Source organism: Pan paniscus, chromosome 11, assembly GCF_029289425.2.
Source record: "Pan paniscus chromosome 11, NHGRI_mPanPan1-v2.0_pri, whole genome shotgun sequence".
NCBI classification, from domain to species: Eukaryota; Metazoa; Chordata; class Mammalia; order Primates; family Hominidae; genus Pan; species Pan paniscus.
Window position 1 is genome coordinate 14,614,715 of NC_073260.2, and position 19,778 is coordinate 14,634,492.

At 40.4% G+C, this 19,778-nt stretch overlaps 1 protein-coding gene across 7 annotated transcripts in view; it reads left to right on the forward strand.

Moving 5' to 3' along the window:
* NR6A1 (nuclear receptor subfamily 6 group A member 1) overlaps positions 1–19,778 on the forward strand; it is a 254,041-nt gene that overhangs the window by 30,584 nt on the left and 203,679 nt on the right. For 6 of the 7 annotated variants that reach the window (XM_055117620.2, XM_055117622.2, XM_055117619.2 and 3 more), the window contains exon 2: positions 9,656–9,697. The exons of the other annotated variant lie outside the window; for it this stretch is intronic. In XM_055117620.2, the coding sequence (XP_054973595.1) occupies positions 9,656–9,697 (42 nt within the window). The remainder of the gene's footprint in view (positions 1–9,655; positions 9,698–19,778) is intronic. 7 annotated transcript variants of the gene reach the window in all.

A 19,778-nucleotide genomic window follows, 5' to 3' on the forward strand; every position in this document is an offset into this window, starting at 1 on the left:
AAGGGCCCCCCCAAAGGGAAGTTTCTAGAATCTAAAGGAGGGCTATGGATGGCTAGCCATGTGTGTTTTGGCTGCCTCAACAAAGCTCTTTTATTTCTATTTTTAATTTATTTTTTATTTTTTATTTTTAAGACAGTCTCGCTCTGTCACCCAGGCTGGAGTGCAGTGGCACCATCTCGGCTCACTGCAACTTCTACTTCCCGGGTTCACGCGATTCTCCTGCCTCAGCCTCTTGAGTAGCTGGGACTACAGGTGCGTACCACCATGCCTGGCTAATTTTTTGTGTTTTTACTAGAGATGGGGTTTCACCGTGTTAGCCAGGATGGTCTCCATCTCCTGACCTCGTGATCCGCCTACCTCAGCCTCCCAAAGTGCTGGGATTACAGGCGTGAGCCACAGTGCCCAGCTGCTCTTTTATTTTTTATTTTTATTTTTATTTTTTGAGACGGAGTTTCGCTCTTCCTGCCCAGGCTGGAGTGCAATGGTGCGATCTCGGCTCACCACAACCTCTGCCTCCTGGTTCAAGCAATTCTCCTGCCTCAGCCTCTCGAGTAGCTGGGATTACAGGCATGCACCACCACACCCGGCTAATTTTATATTTTTAGTAGAGACGGGGTTTCTCCATCTTGCCAGGCTGGTCTCAAACTCCTAACTTCAGGTGATCTGCCCGCCTCGGCCTTCCAAAGTGCTGGGATTACAGGCGTGAGCCACCATGCCCGGCCTCTTTTATTTTTTTAAAACTCCTTGTGCTTTTGGTTTTCTGGTTGAAATTTTAGAGCCCCTGTATTGAAGTAATGAGAGTTGGCCTGTTACTGACAAACTTCCTAGGTGTATACATCTATTTTCAGTCACTGTTGCCTATAGGATAAAAACCAAAAACTCTTCATGTATGACAGTTGAAGGTCTTTATGATAAGGCCCTGCTGAGATTCCAATCAAGTCAAATTACCAAGTAACATTCTGTTTTTTCTCTCTATTTAGTGCTTTCACATGCTGCTTCCTCTAAATATGTTTCTCAAATAGCCCTGTTTGCCTGGTGAATGCCTGCCTCCTCTCTGTGCTCCTGGCTCCATGATTGCTGCTTCTCTTCTCCCTGATATCGATCATGGCTACCGAGCACTTTCACTGACCTCAGTGCATCATATCATTGAGTACTCATAATCTACAGATGAGGAAATTGGCCCAGAGGGTGAAGTCATTTCCTAAGCTAACACAATTAGTAAGTAATGGTGCCAGGACTCAAACCTATTCTGAAATAAAAATTTATGCTCTTTCTACTCTGCACTGCTTCCCAGTGTGTCATGTCCATCTGTCCCATAGTGTTAATTTTTTCAAAAATATTGTTTCAACTTTTTTCTTCAGTAGGCTTTAATCTTTTTAAAAATTGTGGTAAAATATACGTAGCATAAAATTTACCATTTTAACCATTTGAAGTGTACAACTTAGTGGCATTAAGTGCATTTGCATTGTCAGGCTCTACAGTTATTTTTGTCTGCTCTGTACTCCTAGAGACTATTAATTCTCTGTAGTCAGTCTTATTCATATCTCTACCTTCGAGGCCTCTGGCCTGTTACAGTATGGGTAGATACTTAATATTTGAAGGAGTAAGTGACTGCATTTGCAGGCTGATGGACCTATTCTTATAATAGCTGACACAGCTATAAATTGGCTAGTAAATAATACTGGCCTAAACATTTCCATATTTTATTTTTTTAAGCATGTATGTCCAAAACATGTGGTGTGACATTTAGAAAGAGGGACAACTTCTATGTTTTCACTGTTTCATAGCCACCAGCCTCATACGGCCATTTAAATTAAGAGTAAAGTTAAAAATTCAGTTTCTCATTCACGCCAGTCACATTCCAAGTACTCATTGGCCACATGTAGCTAGTGGCAACTGTATTGGACAGTGTAGATATATGACATTTTCATCATTGTAGAAATTTCTATTGGACAGTGCTTATCTAGGCTTTAAAAGTTGAGAATAGTGAAATTGTTCTCTTGACATTTGTTATTTTGGCAAGAAATTCATTGTAGTGGCATTGTAGCTTACCATTATTGTCTTTTGGTGAAAGAAACAGTTCTTCAAACATTTATTGAGCTGCCTTTCCTGGGACATGTCTCAGGCCCAGGGCTGGGGTTATCTTTGGGGTTGAGACTAGATCTGACTGATTTAGTCAGAGTTTTATTGGGTGCCAAATCATGATCACGGGAGACAAGGTAGATGGGAAACTGATACAGCTGACTAGAGGGGATTAGTCTAGGAAAGACCAGTGAATGACTGTTGTATATCAATAGAAAACCTGGGTAAAGATTTTTAACTTTTTCTTGGGGATCCTGGAAAAACAGACTTCTCTGAAACCTTGGGTTCTCTGAATTCAGGTTCTAGTGGTCCTGATCATGATATGGTTGTGGTGTGTAAAGCACAGGAACCTGTGGGAGCATGGAAGAGTCACACAGAATTCGTCAGAGCAATTTCAAGACCTATTTTGACCTTTGGCTTTCTTAGTCCTACAAGCCCTGTGTCACTGTATCTCATGTTTAAAACTATATGACTTGAATTGCAATTGACTAAGTGAAATAACGTTATCTCATATTTAATTAAAACATTTGAATTTCAAATTTGCAGATGTGTTTGTGTTTTGGATTTTGAAACCAGTCTTTTTCCTCATAGGTCCCTGAAAAACTATAGTTTCAGCCATGTTGTTTGTAGTGCCTAACTCAGACTTGAGTGTTTGCAGGAAAAGGAGGGGGAAATTAGAGGAGACCTGACTTGAGTCCTTATGTCAGTGGTGAGTAAAGGTGGGCTCAGGTGGAGAAAATAGCATGTGTAAAGGAATTGAGGCCAAAGAGCATGTTGAATTCTGGGAGCCATGATGTACTTCAGTGTGGATGGAGTATACACTGTTGGGTAGGATGCTATGAAAAGCAAGAGATAAAGTGGTTGGCAAATCATGAGAGACACATACAACTTCTGTTTTGTAGAAAGAGATATTTGATTAGAATTGTAGAATTTTACCTTTTAAGGGCCTTAATCTTACATATGGGTTATTGAGGCTTCAAAAGAGACTGAGTAACTAGCAGAGCGTTAACCAGAGTCCATGTCTCTGTTGCACTATATTGTCTTCCTACAGTCAAACTAAAACATTGCTTGAGTAACTCTAACACATTATAGAGTATAATTAGCTAGTGTTTCACACCTTAATTTGCTGACTGGTGATACTCAGAAGTTTATTTAAGTTGCTGTCATGGTAAATTTACAATTTTATAGTCAAAATATCAAAAAGGAAAAAGATCAGTGACCTTTTAATCTCTCATGATAGCCAGTCACAATTTGAGGAATCAGTGATCATTTTCTTTTTGTCAAATGCCTTTTTGTCAAATGTGTGGTGGTGCACACCTGTAGTCTCAGCTACTTGGGAGGCTGAGGTAGGAGGGTTGCTTGGGTCCTAGAGGTCAAGGCTGCAGTGAGCCATGATCGTGCCACTGCACCCCAGCCTGGGCTACAGAAGCAAGACCTTGTTTAAAAAGCAAACAAAATGCCTATTTGGAGAAGAGCTTGTCAACTGGAACTTTCTCTTGTATGAAATAAGATTCCTAGACTTAGAGCCATTTGCTGATTACTTGCCATAAAGTAGATGATTTACATATATTCACCAAATCTCATGACAATTGAATGTGATGGTTATTTTTATCCTCATTCCAAGACATGGGTTTGGAGTAGTTAATTTGATAATAGCAAATCTGGGATTTGAATCTAATTCTAATTCATACCCATACCCTCGCCGCCCCCATTTTTTTTTTTTTTTTTGAGATGGAGTCTCGCTCTGTTGTCCAGGCTGGAGTGCAGTGATGTGATCTGGGCTCACTGCAACCTCTGCCTCCCAGGTTCAAGCAATTCTCCTGCCTCAGCCTCCTGAGTAGCTGGGATTATAGGCACCCGCCACCACCAAAATTAGCCCAGCTAATTTTTGTATTTTTGTATTTTTTTTTTTTTTTAGATGGAGTCTTGCTTCGTTGTCCGGGCTGGAGTGCAGTGGGGTGATCCTGGCTCACTGCAACCTCCGCCTCCCGGGTTCAAATGATTCTCTTGCCTCAGCCCCCCGAGTAGCTAGGACTACAGCATGCGCCACCACGCCTGGCTAATTTTTGTATTTTTAGTAGAGATGGGGTTTCACTGTGTTGGCCAAGCTGGTCTCAAACTCCTGACCTCGTGATCCTCCCGCCTTGGCCTCCCAAAGTGCTGGGATTACAGGTGTGAGCCGCTGCACCCGGCCTAATTTTTGTATTTTTAGTAGGGATGGGGTTTTACCATGTTGGTCAGGGTGGTCTTGAACTCCTGACCTCAGGTGATCCACCTGCCTCAGCCTCCCCAAATGCTGGGATTACAGGCGTGAGCCATTGTGCCCGGCCCCCATGTCCTTTTTTCAATACGCGTTTATATTCCTAGTTAAACTGAGGCAAGTGAATATAACCTTTGCAGTAACATTTCAGATTGCTTGTGTGCACACTGACTTGGTGATATCATCTTAGGAACCAATCTGTTTCTTGTCTCTCTTTTCCTTTTGAAAGCAATTTAAGTCACCATACAAAGACCCTGGATTTCTCAGAAAATTTCCTGGATTTCTCAGAAAATTTCCTGATCTGTTTAATATGTTGTATTCTGTGAGACAGGTGGGTTTGGGGGTATGTTTGTTTATTTATGAAGCTTAAGAGCCTGCTTTTCTTTTTGTTTTGTTTTGTTTTGAGACAGAGTCTTGCTCTGTTGCCCAGGCTGGAGTACAGTGGCGCGATCTCCGCTCACTGCAACCTCCGCCTCCCAGGTTAAAGCTATTCTCTTGCCTCAGCCTCCTGAGTAGCTGTGACTACAGGTGTGCACCACCACGCCAGACTAATTTTTGTATTTTTAGTAGAAACGGGGTTTTACTATGTTGGCCAGGCTGGTCTTGAACTCCTGGCCTTGTGATCTGCCCACCTCAGTCTCCCAAAGTGCTGGAATTACAGGTGTGAGCTACCACGCCCCGCCTAATTTTTGTATTTTTAGTAGAGATGGCGTTTTACCATGTTGGTCAGGCTGGTCTAGGACCCCTGACCTCAGGTGATCCACCGCGCCCAGCCTCTTTTTTTTTTGTTTTTGAGAAGGAGTCTTGCTCTTTCCCCCAGGCTGGAGTGCAGTGGCATAATTTCGGCTCACTACAACCTCTGCCTCTGTGTTCAAGCGATTCTTCTGCCTCAGCCTCCCAAGTAGCTGGGATTACAGGTGTGCACTGCCATGCCAGGCTAATTTTTGTCTTTTTAGTAGAGATGGGGTTTCACCATTTTTGCCATGCTGGTCTCGAACTCCTGACCTCAAGTGATCCACCCACCTTGGCCTCCCAAAGTGTTGGGATTACAGATGTGAGCCACTGTGCCCGGCCAAGATTCTGCTTTCTGCTGAACAACTCTGATTGCCTTTGAGTTGAATCTAATTGAATAAATCCAATTTAACATACATTTGGGGTTACATCTAGCAGTGGTTTGGGTTCTTCTAGCTAAGAATCATTTTGCCAGCTAGATGTGGTTGCTGAGAATCTGGGCAAAACTCTGCTTGACAATAGTAGCCAGCTGTGGCCATTTCATTGCCTTGTGGTCAGTAGGTATGTGGTTTGTAGGTAAGATTAACATTGTTCTCCATATATCTTCAAGGCTCCTGCATTAGTGATGATCTGTAAATCCAGAGACAACATATTAGCAGTGGTCTCAGGACTAGGTCGAGGGAATGTAGATGTAATTACTGAATTTTATAATCAGGATCTTTGTGACCCTTGGAGGAAGTTTTTTAGTGTGAATATAGAGTCTTTCTTTCCTCAGGAAGTAGCAAACATCTGGAATCACCACATCAAGCACTTTACAGGCTGAAAATGTAAAAGTTCAAGAACCACAGCAAGTAACCAAAGTGACGTTAGTGATATTAGGGTTCCATCCCAGGTCTTTGAGGATGATGCCATGAATGGTTTAATAGTAACTCTGCTATAATCTACACTTTGCTTCCATAGACACAACACTGAATTGGATGGACCCTAGAGATTAGTTAGTAGCAGCTTACATATATAGAGCTCTTACTTTGTCAAGTACTGTGCAAAGCCTTTATATTCACTGTGTCGTTTAATTCTTTATTTTTTGAGACCTGGTCTCACTCTGTTGCCCAGGCTGGAGTGTAGTGGCACGATCATGGCTCACTGCAGCCTCGACCTCCTAAGCTCAGGTGATCTCTACCTCAGCCTCCCAGGTAGGTGGGATTACAGGCATACACCACCACACCTGGCTAACTTTTGTATTTTTTTGGTAGAGATAGGGTTTCACCATGTTGCCCAGGCTGGTCTCCAACTCCTGGGCTCAAGCGATCCTCCTGCTTTGGCTTCCCAAAGTGCTGGGATTACAGGCATGCACCACTGTACCTGGTCTCATTTAATTCTTTTGACATCCCCATAAGGTAGGTGCTGTTGTTGATCCCAATTTACAACAAAGTTAGGGTCAATTCTCCTTGGATCATGTGGCCTTTGAATAGAAGTCTGCAAAGAAAAATCAGGGTGCCATTAACAGAAGTGGGGAGTGGTTGCTAGGCAGATAAAAGCAATAGATGTCCATCTTAAATATTTTACTTAGTATTTTCTTTGTTTTTGAGTCACCCTCTATTTTTGTTTGATCAGTTACTTGAGTTCACAACAATGGGCACTTTCAGAAGGTACATTAGGCTTTGTCCTTTTTTGAGACTTCTAGTATAGTCCGTTCATTTAATGTCCAAAGTAGTCTGAGGCCCAGAATAGGGAGTCATATAACTAAAGGTGGCTTGAGTTAGAACCTAGGAGAGGTCTAACCTTCCCATTGTACCAGCCTGCTTTCCTGTACTTTTGTCCCGTTTTTGAGTCAATTTAGATGAAGTGAATGCTTATTCTCAGTTTCACTTCTGGCACGATGTTCAACATTCAATCCGTGTGTAGTGATGAATTATTTTCTCATTGCCTGGTACTATGGTCTGAATGTTTATGATCCCCCTGAATTCACATATTGAAATCCTAACCTCCAAGGTGATGGTATTAGCATGGGGGCCTTTTGGGAGGTGATTGTTCCATTATAAGAGAGACCCTAAAGAGCTCATTCTACCATGTGAGAACAGTGATAAGGTACCATCTATGAACCATAAAATGGGCTCTCACTAGACACCAAATCTACCAGCATCTTGATCTTGGACTTCACGGCTCCAGAACTGTGAGACTTACTTTATGATATTTTATTATAGCAGTCTGAATGGACTAAGACACCTGGCATCTCTCCATGGCTTTTCTGATTCCCATTGCCTTTATGTAGAGGGGTTTAAAGCTGGTCTGAGATCAGCCACTTTAAGCAGCTTCTAAATTCTGGTATTTCAGATCCAGTCTCCTCATTTAGACTTTACACACACTATTCAGACTAGACTTAAGATTTCCTGATTCTGTGACTTTCTTCCCTAGACTAATCTAGAGGCAGGGTTGTGTGTTCTGTTTAGTTGATCCTGCATTTCAGCACCTTCCATAATGTGTCCACAACTGTTCTGGCCAGAAGCAGCTCTGCAGATGGATAAGGCACAGTCAGTCCCTAGCCTTGAAGATCTCACTGTCTAGTGGAAGAAGCAGGTATTTAAACTATTCCTTTATTGTTTGGTGAATGCTGGTGAGGCCTCTTTTGTTTTCCATATTTCATTGTTGTGATATTGGAACTGAATCTTAAAGGATGAGTCATTTTTACCAAATGGAGGAGGAGGAGGACTCACAGAAAGGCAAGAAAGAATGTGGCATGTTTGGTGTGGTCAGAACAGCCCAGAATTGCAAAGGACTTTAAAAGTTGTGATGTTTAAGCTGGGCTTTCTGTAATCCCAGCACTTTGGGAGGCGAAGGTGGTCAGATCACTTGAGGTCAGGAGTTTGAGACCAGCCTGGCCAACAGGATGAAACCTGTCTCTACTAAAAATACAAAAATTAGCTGGGCATGGTGGCAGGTGCCTGTAATCCCAGCTGCTCAGGAGACTGAGGCAGGAGAATCGCTTGAAAACAGGAGGCGTGGAGGTTGCAGTGAGCTGAGATTGCATCACGGCACTCTAGCCTGGGCGATAGAGCAAAACTCCATATCAAACAAAAACAAAGTCGTAGTGTTTAAGCAGTTGGCCTGCTGCATGAACCTCATTTCTCCCATATGACGGCTAGTTGTTGGTCTGGCTTTTGGTCACCCAGTTTTGACAGAAGTTACTTTCATACCCCTCTAGTCCTAATTTTGCTTCTTTTTTTTGTTTTATTTTTTGAGACAGCGTCTCGCTCTGTTGCCCAGGCTGGAGTGCAATGGTTCAATCTCGGCTCACTGCAACCTCCACCTCCCAGACTCGAAAGATTCTCCTGCCTCAGCCTCCCGATTAGCTGGGATTGCAGCCAAGCACCATCATGCCTGGCTAATTTTTGTATTTTTAATAGAGACAGGGTTTCACCCTGTTGGCCAGGCTGGTCTTGAATTCCTGGCCTCAAGTGATCGGCTCGTTTTGGCCTCCCAGAGTGCTGGGATTACAGGCATGAGCCACTGCACCCGGCACCAAGATCTGATATTTCTGAATTTACTGGTGAAATACTACAGTTGTTTACTGAACAGCTACTCCGTGCTAGGCTTGTGAGAGGTAATGGGGTTAAAGCTGTAAAACAAGGCAGGTCGGATCCCCGCCCTCATGGAACAGTCTCATTGTGGTCAGACGCTGAACAAGTAGTTCCTTGTTGATGAGTGCTAGAAGCAAGCACAGGTGTTAGAGATAATTATAAACAGGAATTTGACCTTGTGTGTGAGACAAGGGTGAAAGAGGCAAGAGAAAACTTTTCTGAGGAAATATTTAAACTGAGGAAGAGTAGAAAGCAAACAGAAGAAAGTATGCAGCCATTTCAGGAAAAACAAAACCTTTCATCAACGATGTATAGAGGACGTACTATGTTTGCCATTCCTTGTGCTTGATTTATCTCTCCAGTGTGATAGTTACACACCAGCCAGACAAATACAGCTCATACTTTTTGGGTCTGAGCATATGAAATGTGAAGTGTGCTCTGAGAGGTATTTATTCCAACCTGAATAGCATACTTATTAATGGAAAAATTGCTTTCATTTGTTTGTGTAGGTAAAATTCTTCAGCATTTGTGAAAAATTTACATGATATTACACTGTCTGATATTTGTTGTTAATATTTTACATACTTTGCTTTCTTTTGGAAAAGAATTAGCAGTGTTAAATAGAATATGACAGGTATTAAATGAATTGTAATTTTCCTGTGAATTTTTATTCCAACGGACATTGCCATGATAACTCATAATTACTTGTGCTGTTGTATATTGAGCTCCTACTGTGTGGCAAGGACTATGGTAAGCATTTTATTTTGGTAACTTGTTTAATCCTCATTACAATTCTGTGGTAAGTGCTATTATCTGTTTTTATATTGAAGGGATGAAATGGAGGCTCAGAGGGATATGTAGTAGCTAAATGTTAGAGCTAGGATTGAAACCCAAATTGACTTCTGAGTATAGATTTCCCCCCAACTGTATGATACTTCATATTTGGAGTCAGCTTGAAGTAATTCACAGATTGTAATTTTTTTTCCTATTGTTTTCTCTTTAGGTTTCTGTCAGGATGAATTGGCAGAGCTTGACCCAGGCACTAGTAAGTTCTCAATGTTACCCAATATTCTTTGGTAAGAAAAGGATGTGTGTGTACACTTTTAAGTGAATAACTTAAGGTGTCATTGATAAGCCTTACTTTATTGACTCTCAGATTTTATTTCACTTTAATTTGTAATTATAGGAAGGGCACTCTGTCTTTTCTAGTTATGCTTTCTTCTGATATTATTCAGTGGCCAGGATCTATCTGTTTAATAGAAAGTTGGTTTGCTGAAAATTTCTGTTTAATACCAGTCTCCTTGCTTTGTTCTCCATCCTTCCATGAAACCAACAAAAATAAAAATTGTACTTTGAAGCCAGGCGTGGTGGCTGACGCCTGTAATCCCAGCACTTTGGGAGGCTGAGGCGGGTGGATCACCTGAAGTCAGAAGTTCAAGACCAGCTTGGCCAACATAGTGAAACCCTGTCTCTACCAAAAATACAAAAATCAGCCGGGCGTGGTGGTGGGTGCCTGTAGTCCCAGCTACTCAGGAGGCTGAGGCTGAAGAATCGCTTGAACCCGGGAAGTAGAGGTTGCAGTGAGCCAAGAACATGCCATTGCACTCCAGCCTGGGTGACAAGAGCAAAACTCCACCTCAAAAAAAAAAAAAAAAAATTCGTACTTGCATTTATGCACATGGACAACTGTATACTCACAAACACTTCTAAAGTATTGATAGTTTTGAAATAATTTCTTTAAAAGAAGCATTTTGCTTAGTTTAGAAATTATAATTGATAACCTTTGTAGTACAGTTTAATTTTCATTTACAGTCTTATGCTTAAGATATGAGAGTTACCATTTCAAGGTCTAATTAAATGATGCTTTTCAGGACTATGTGAGTCTTCATCATAGATAATCATTTGCATTTCCAGTTCTTCCTAAATGTGGTGGCGTGCACCATTCTGGGACACATAGTCATAATGGTTAGAAATAGGACATGGGAATATCCAGTGTATACAGACCTTATTTTGCTATAATGCCGAAAGGTCAAATGATAATTTAGATTGAGATTCCATGAGATGGTCTAGAGTTATTTTTCTGATTGTAGTACTTTGTTACGGCTGGCTCTTTGCCACCAGTCTGCTGTTGAGATCAGTGATAAAGCTTACCTTTCCATCATCGTGAAGCTGATACAAGCTCTGAGGTGGTGGACCTTCTCACATATTCACCTCTGCCCTCCTTATTAGTATAAATGTCCATGTTTCAACTAATACTTACTAATTTTTAGGCAAAATAGTTCTCATGATGCTTATCAAACACCAGGGAAATATATTTGTCTTTTTAAAAGTTGTAAATTTCAGAATCAGTTTTGTATTAGATAGTATAGCCCCAGTATACCACTATATATATACCACCAGTATATATATAGGTGAATATAGTATGGTTGACCCTTAAACAATGTGGGGGTTAGGGATGACAACCCCCTGCACAATTGAAAGTCCACTTATAACTTTTGACTCCTCAAAAACTTTATTAATAACTTACTGTTGACTAGAAGCCTGGCCGATAACATAATCAGTAGATTAACAATTTTGTATGTTATATGTATTATATTCTATATTGTTACAATAAAGTACACTAGAGAAGAGAACATGTTGTTAAGAAAGTCATAAGGAAGACAAAATATATTTACTCTTCATTAATAGAAGTGAATCATCGTTAAGGTCTTCATCCTCACCGCCTTCATGCTGAAAGAGGAGAAAGAGGGGTTGGTCTTGCTCTTGAGTGGCAGAGGTGAAAGAGGTAGAGGAGGTGAAAGGGGAGGCAGGAGAGGCAGGCACACTTGGTATAACTTTTATTGAAAAAAGTCTGCGTAGAAGTGGACCTGTGTAGTTGAAACGTGTTATTCGAGGTCCAGCTGTGTTTTCTGTTCTCTTATGAGTAGCCTTTACTTAGGGGAGGAAAAGATAAATTCAGTTATTTTTCTGGAGTCATGGTCCTTTCTTTTTTTTTTTTTTTTTTCGAGATGGAGTTTCGCTCTGTCACCCAGGCTGGAGTGCAGTGGCACGATGTCAGCTTACTGCAACCTCTGACTCCCGGGTTCAAGTGATTCTTCTGCATCAGCCTCCGGAGTAGCTGGGACTACAGGCATGCGCAACCATGGCTGGCTAATTTTTGTATTTTTAGTAGAGACGGGGTTTCACCATATTGGTCAGGTTTGTCTCAAACTCCTGACCTTGTGATCCGCCTGCCTTGGCCTCCCAAAGTGCTAGGATTACAGGCGTGAACCACTGCACCTGGCCATGGTCCTTTCTTAGAAGCATTTTTGAACACTAGGAAGGACATTGAGATGCCCTGTAACCTTTCAGACAACTACACATAAAACATGCTAGATAGTTGATAACTCAGTTTGTTAAGCACTGAGTGTTCTCTCTGCTCCACACCCAGTTCTCTAGACTCTAGGGATACACAGATAAATAAGTATAGCTCTTGTTCTTGTATGTTATCAGTGTGTTAGGAAATATTTGAAAGGACATTTTATAAACCTCTAGTTTAGCACTTAGTACCCAAATGTATTCTCTTTTTCTGCACCTAGTAGCAATTGAAAATGGTTAATGCCCATTTTCTGAGAAAGGTCCTTGATATCCTCAGAAAAATTATTGTTGAATTCTTCTTTCTGGGTTAAGTAATACCAGCTCATTAAACATTTCTTCATAAAATTCCTAGCTAGATATGGCAATTTATAGACCTCTCTATTCCATGAGAATGAACAGACATTGAGACATAATTTTATACATCAGTATAGAATAGGAGTCACCAAAAAAAAAAAAAAAAAGACTAAAAAATTGTACTTACTGGCAGGGCATGATGGCTCATGCCTGTAATTCCAGCACTTTGGGAGGCCAAAGCGGGAGGATCATTTGAGCCCAGGATCAGGAGTTTGAGACCAGCCTGGGCAACATAGGGAGCCCCGTCTCTGCAAAGAAAATTTAAAAATTATCCAGGTGTGGTGGCATGTGCTTGTGGTCCCAGCTACTTGAGAAGGTGAGGTGGGAGGATTGCTTGAGGAGGAGGCTGCAGTTGAGCCATGATCACACCACTGCATTCCAGCCTAGGTGACACAGAGCAAGACCCTGTCTCAAAAACAAACCAAAAAATTTGTACTTAGTGTATGTGGGTAATATTCTCAGTAATTTCTATATTGGGAAGTTAGTAGTATTTTAATCTTTCTCTTTGAAGAAATACATAAGGATCTGATTATTCTAAAAATAATTAGGCCAGGCGCGGTGGCTCATGCCTGTAATCCCAGCACTTTGGGAGGCTGAGGCAGGCGGATCACCCGAGGTCAGGAGTTCAAGACCAGCCTGACCAATATTGAGAAACCCCATCTCTACTAAAAAAACAAAATTAGCTGGGTTGTGGTGGCGCATGCCTGTAATCCCAGCTACTCGGGAGGCTGAGGCAGGAGAATTGCTTGAACCCGGGAGGTGGAGGTTGCGGTAAGCCGAGATTGTGCCATTGCACTCCAGCCTGGGCAACAAGAGCGAGACTCCGTCTCAAAAAAAAAAAAAAAAAAAATTAGATAAAATAAAATTTTATTTCAGTTTGTACCCGTTTTGGGGTTCAAATGAGCATGTTCAGCCCTACCAAGTGATAGGAAGCATCAAGACTGAGATGGGCTGTGTGTGTTGTGTTAAATTGGCTGTGGTTTTTGATACTGCATATTCTGGGAATTCTGACTGGGAAAGAATAACATCTCCTATGTTAATTCCATGTGACTTTTGTTTATTTAATTTAATTTTTTTTTGAGACAGGGTCTTACTCTTTTGTCCAAGCTGTAGTGCAGTGGTATAGTCATGGCTCACTGCAGCCTTGACCTCATGGGCTCAGGTGATCCTTCCACCTCAGTTTCCTGAGTAGCTGTGACTACATGTGCACACCACATGCCTGGCTAACTTTTGTATTTTTTTTCTCTTTCAAATATTTTTTATTGAAATGATAAAAAAAAGAACAGTGATCATTTTAACCGAACTTTTACTTTACAAATATAAAAATATAATCAAAACTTGCTTCTTTCATACATTTTCCATAAACATACCAGAAAAGTCCTCATAGCCAAACTGTAAATGATGCTTGTATACTATGATGTGAACACAATAAACAAAAATTTAAATTTCCAAATACGTGACCTTTCCCTCAATAGAACAGCATAATCAATATATCTTCCCAACTTATCTCTATTTTTATGATACGATCCATCACTAAAATAGAAAGTACACCTAAACTGACTTAATCTAGACTTATCTAGGTTTTAGTAAGTTTTTTTCCCACAAAACAAGCTTAATAAATGTAATACAAGCTAATATTAAAATGTGTTTTATGGCTCAAGTCAAATTACAATATTAAGTTTCTCATCACGTATTTGAACAACAAAGGCAAACTGCTTGAAATGAGTCCAGTTTAACCCAAATAATCAGTGATGTATAACAAGGGGAGTAAGTATAAGAAAATCAAATCTTATGCTACAGAAAGGTGACTTATACTACAGTCAACAACCACTAAGCCTTCTTTGGCAATGAAACATACAAAATTGCAAACTCTGAAGCACTCTTAGTGATTGGTGCATACTCTTCCAAACCCTGTGAACTAGTAAAAACATTAAGTTTGAGGATGGAAAAGCTACCCCAAGCATTTTCTCTCAAGTGACTGAGCAAGTACTTTATTTATTTATTTATTTATTTATTTATTTATTTATTTATTTATTTTTTGAGGCGGAGTCTCGCTCTGTCACCCAGGCTAGAGTGCAGTGGCGCCATCTCGGCTCACTGCAAACTCTGCCTCCCGGGTTCAAGCGATTCTCCTCCCTCAGCCTCCCAAGTAGCTGGGATTACAGGCGCCTGCCACTGCGCCCAGCTAATTTTTCTGTTTTTTAGTAGAGATGGGGTTTCACCATCTTGGCCACGCTGGTCTTGAACTCCTGACCTCATGATCCACCTGCCTCAGCCTCCCAAAGTGCTTGGATTACAGGCGTGAGCCACCGTGCCTGGCCGCAAGTACTTTAAAAATGAAGTCATGGCTGGGCGCGGTGGCTCATGCCTGTAATCCCAGCATTTTGGGAGGCCAAGGTGGGTGGATCACGAGGTCAGGAGATCCAGACCATCCCAGCTAACACGGTGAAACCCCGTCTCTACTAAAAATACAAAAAAAAATTAGCCAGGTGTGGTGGTAGGCACCTGTAGTCCCAGATACTTGGGAGGTTGAGGCAGGAGAATGGTGTGAACCCAGGAGGCATAGCTTGCCGTGAGCTGAGATCATGCCACTGCACTCCAGCCTGGGTAACAGAGTGAGACTATGTCTCAAGAAAAAAATAAATAAATACAAAAATAAAAATAAAAAATAAAAATGAAGTCATTAGGCCAGGCATGGTGGCTCACACCTGTAATCCTAGTACTGTGGGAGGCTGAGGTGGGCAGATCATGAGGTCAGGAGATCAAGACCATCCTGGCTAACACGGTGAAACCCCGTCTCTACTAAAATGCAAAAAATAAGCTGGCCATGGTGGCACGTGCCTATAATCTCAGCTACTTGGGAGGCTGAGGCAGGAGAATCGCTTGAACCTGGGAGGCAGAGGTTGCAGTGAACCAAGATCGTGCCACTGCACTCCAGCCTGGGTGACAGAGTGAGACCCTGTCTTAAAAATAAATAAATAAATAAAGTCATTAAAAAGCGGAGAGCATAAGAGTCACAATATTTAAGAAAGCGAATTTTAAGCCAATTGCTTGCTGGCCTGCTGAATTTGAAGTACTTCTATCTCTCACTTCTGATTAAACATGGAAGAAAACAGACTGGCTAATTTGGTTATACTTTGTCCAAATACAATGTTAACGTAATGGAACCCTTAAATATCCAAAATAATAACTGAATGCTAGTTATAATACAATAATAAAAAGTTTAAAAATCTTCCAAATGTGCTGTTAACAGTACAAATTCAAGTACAGAATTATTATGCCATTTTAAGTATTATCTACTTTATAAAAAAATCACAGTGGTCTTCATCACATGGCAAAAAAACAAATTTCACTCTTCTCCAAAGGAGTAAGGCCATCCTAAATGTAACTACAAACAATTGTGTAAAACTTTTTGGGTTTTTTCCCACAATCTACTAAACATTTTCCATTGCACTATACTTGAGTTACTCAGGGAAAATAAGATGACATATGTTGTAGTTTTGCAGTGCAAAAAAGAGCTTTCATTTTAGACAAATGGACAACATAGGAGGCACTAAAAAATACAGGTCTATTAATCAAGAGCCCATTTAAAAATGATTCAGCATTTAGTATGTAGATCTGGAATGCAGAGTTTCTGGAAGTATAAGAACTTACATATCAAAAGAGCTTAGTGTTAAACTGTGCCCTTATACCCTCTTCTAATATTGTAGACACCTGCCAGATTTGATTTCCCCTAGTTCTATTATTTCCATCAGAAAACCAAAAACAGATTATTGGGATCCACCTGTAACTGACCAGAGCAAAAAGTTTTTAACACTTGTTTGTGTGTTACGAATTTTACATTCAAAACCAGATCTCTTACATTCCAAGGTTAGTAACCCCGCCATCCTGAATCAAAGGTTTTTCTCAACTAGGCTTTAGTGTATGGATGACTGGCTCATGTATTTACTGTATATTGGGAAGAAGTGAAGAAGTGAGAAGAAGTGAAGAATTTCTTGGTCAAAGCTTAAGTTACAAAGAACATGAGTGGTCTCGAATTAGATGCCTCTTCAACTCAAACACTCCTTACTGAGAGGACTTTATAAAACAAGCAAAAAGTCTACCTCTCTCCACCCTCCCCAAATTGCAAAAGTGAAAATCTGAAATGTGGCCGATGTAGCTTTTCACTAAGAAGCAATCATGGAACGTGAGCTGAATCAATCCATCTTCATCTCCACTTCCTCCAATCTAAAGGTTTTGCTCCCCAATATAAAGGAATAGCTGAAGGATGCAGCTAACCGATGAACTTACCAGCAAAATACGTTACATGAGAAATATGCTAATGTAGGCTAGAGGTGCAGGACAGTTAGGGGCAGGAGGGAGAAGGACAATTCACAGAACTAGTGGCTTTTTCAAAGGATTTTAGGGGACATTTTTGGTCATGGAGACTGGTGCTCACCTACCACTAAGGACATACACAGTTACAGTCACTACTTAACAACCATGTGAGGGTTTGACATGACCCCAACTAAAAAAACTTGAGTGTTTATGAATGTAATTACTGAGCTATACTTGGCCTGATTTCCTCAAGTATGATATGCCTTTGACATCACCCAATATTCAGGAAATTTTGCCCTGTGATTGGTACCATAAAAATGTAAGAACTAATCAAAAGTTCATTTCTGTTAAAAACCCTTTTTTTTCCCTTAAGTAGCTACATCTGGCAAGATTCTCGTTTACATTAAGCCTATAGTCAACAAGTCTGTTATAAGGCATACACACTATACTTTGATCATTAAATAATGACACAACCAGCAAACTCCTTTGCTCTAATATTTTTTATTCCCTCAAATTTGATCCGAATTTGTCAGTATTTTAAAAAGTTTTTAAAATTTGGTATTTTTCTCTTAAGTTGACTAGAGACGAATTTTTGCCGTGCTCTCCAGGCTGGTCTCAAACTCCTGGGCTCAAGTGATCCTCCTGCCTTGGTCTCCCAAAGTGCTGGGATTACCAGGCCGAGCCCCGCATGACTTTTGAGGATATTACAGATTTCCTTGTGTTGTATCTTTGGAATTTGGAGGCCCAAATATTGCCCCCCATTCCCCAGATTCCTGATAGGAAAGCCTGCTCACACTCCCTTATTTTGGAACAGGAAATACTTCGTTGCTAATTTCCAGTTGTGCATGGCAGTGGTTGTAGGCAGCAGGTTTGGGACAGCAGGTGTCATGTGGGAACTAGTTGAGGAAAGACTGACTTTGTCCAATTAAATGGCTTGGCTTTTTTTTTTTTTTTTTTTTTTTTTTTAAATACCTTTAGTGTGATAAAGCAGATGGGCAGCCATGCTCAGAATATGGGCAGCTGTTCACACTCTGGCTGCCTTCCTATGATTGCTGGACTTCCTGGAGTCCAATGTTATGGCACAGGTTCAGGCTAAGTTCATTTCTACAAGAAGTGTCCCTGTACCATGTCCATTAGCATAAGCTAGGGACAAGGGCAGTCAAAGGTCAAGAGAAGTTCAAAACAGCATAACCTTTCTGTGCTTCTGTTTCCAAATAACCCCTGTCTGCCCTGCTCCCCGAGTTTTTTCCTCGGTCGTCGTGTTTACCGTGTAGCTGTAAAACTCAAGAGAACAAGGACCGACTTGATACAAGGGAAGTTAGAGAATAGAAGTCATTGTTGCTTAAAACAGGAGAAATAATTGATTTATGTTTGGGGGCCAATTAGGCTATAAAACAGGAACAGTAAAGGGACCTGTGACTTCAGGACTTGCTCTGATTTCTGTCCCATAGACAAGGGGCTTCCCAATAAAGGCTGTCAGCTTTCTAGGCTAAATTATTAATTCCTTTCATGCCTCTCAGGGATTGTAAACAGCACATAATAAAGGGAAACAGTTGATAGTGTTCGGTTACTGGCCAGATAGAGGGTCAAAGGGTAAATAGTTGGATTAGCAACAGCTGTTCTTCCTCGCCAAACTTTTTGTCTCTTATTATCTATTTCAGAAATACTGTTCCTGAATTTTTGGCTTACATATAATGAAGTCCATTTCTCCTCTTGTAACATAATCCTACAAGTAATTACATTGAGAGTAAACATTGACCAAAATTGAAAGTACTTACTTTAATTCAGTTTCCAAAGTTGAAGATTGAATTTTTTTTTTTTTTGGTATGTGCTATGTTGTCTGATGTTCAAAGGATATAATCCCAAGGAAAGTACGTGCTTGAAATTAGACATATTAGAAGCTTTTTAGCTGTGTGTTTTTTTTTTTCCTCTTTTTTTACCAGCTGGTTGAGGATCTTGGTGTAGCTTGATTAAAAGAAAAAAACATTGTTTTTGTTTAAACTGGTAGTAGAATAATGTATGGTTCACTGTGGAAAACACTAAAAGAAAATAGAAGCATCTCTAATCCCACCACCTAGAAATAACCATTGCTTCACGTTTGAGAGTATGTCTTTCCAGGTTGTGTCCGAGCTCATCTTTTACATAATTAGGAATCTATACTATATATGCAATTTTTGTATCCTGTTTGTTTTCCCCCACTCTGTATTACATTGGGAACATTGTCCCAAGTCATGAAACGATTTTCACAAATGTTTTTAACGGAAGGATATTTCATTAAATAAGTAAATAGCTTTATCATGATTTATTTAACCATCCTCCTATTGTTGAGCATTTAGATTTTCAGTTTTTTCTGCATCATAAATAATGCCACAGTGAACACGTTTGTGTATAAATTTTTTGTCTGCATTTCGAATGAGTGCTTTAGTTTTTTTATGCAAGCCAAAACTGCTCTTATAATTAAGAACATAGACTCTGGCTCAAGATTGCTTGGATTCAACTTGGCTTCACTGTAATCTTGGTTAAATTACTGAAACTCTCTGCCTTCCTTTTCTCATCTATGAAATGAGGACAGTAAAATGTATTTTTATTTTATTGGGTTGCTGTGAGGATTAAGTGAATGTAATATATTTAAAGTTTGGAATAGTGCTCGACAGATGGTAAATACTATTAAGTGTATACTGTTCTAGGCTATGTAGTATAATGTTGAAATTCTCAGTCTTTCTGCACTAATGGGCTGTTGAAACTGTTTTATTCAATTAAGCTGGCCTGTGTTTCTTAATGACACAAAGGTGTTGGCAGGTGTAAATTACTGCTTCAAGTAAATAGTTCAGATGAGATTGGGCGTGTTCAGAGTGTTTGACCATAGACTCAATTAAATAGTTCAGTCACAGGAATAGAAGAGCTCATATGCTGCTGACTCTTTTGGTCGGGACTTCTTTACCATCTCAGTGACTGTTAGGGTGTTTTGGTCCTCTTCCCCAGCCAATAGCAGGTAACTTCCCAAATGATCATCTGCCAACACATTTAACCTCTTAGGAGACTGAACAAGTTAACCTTCTGCTTATTTAAAACAGATACTCGAATTACACACTTTCTTT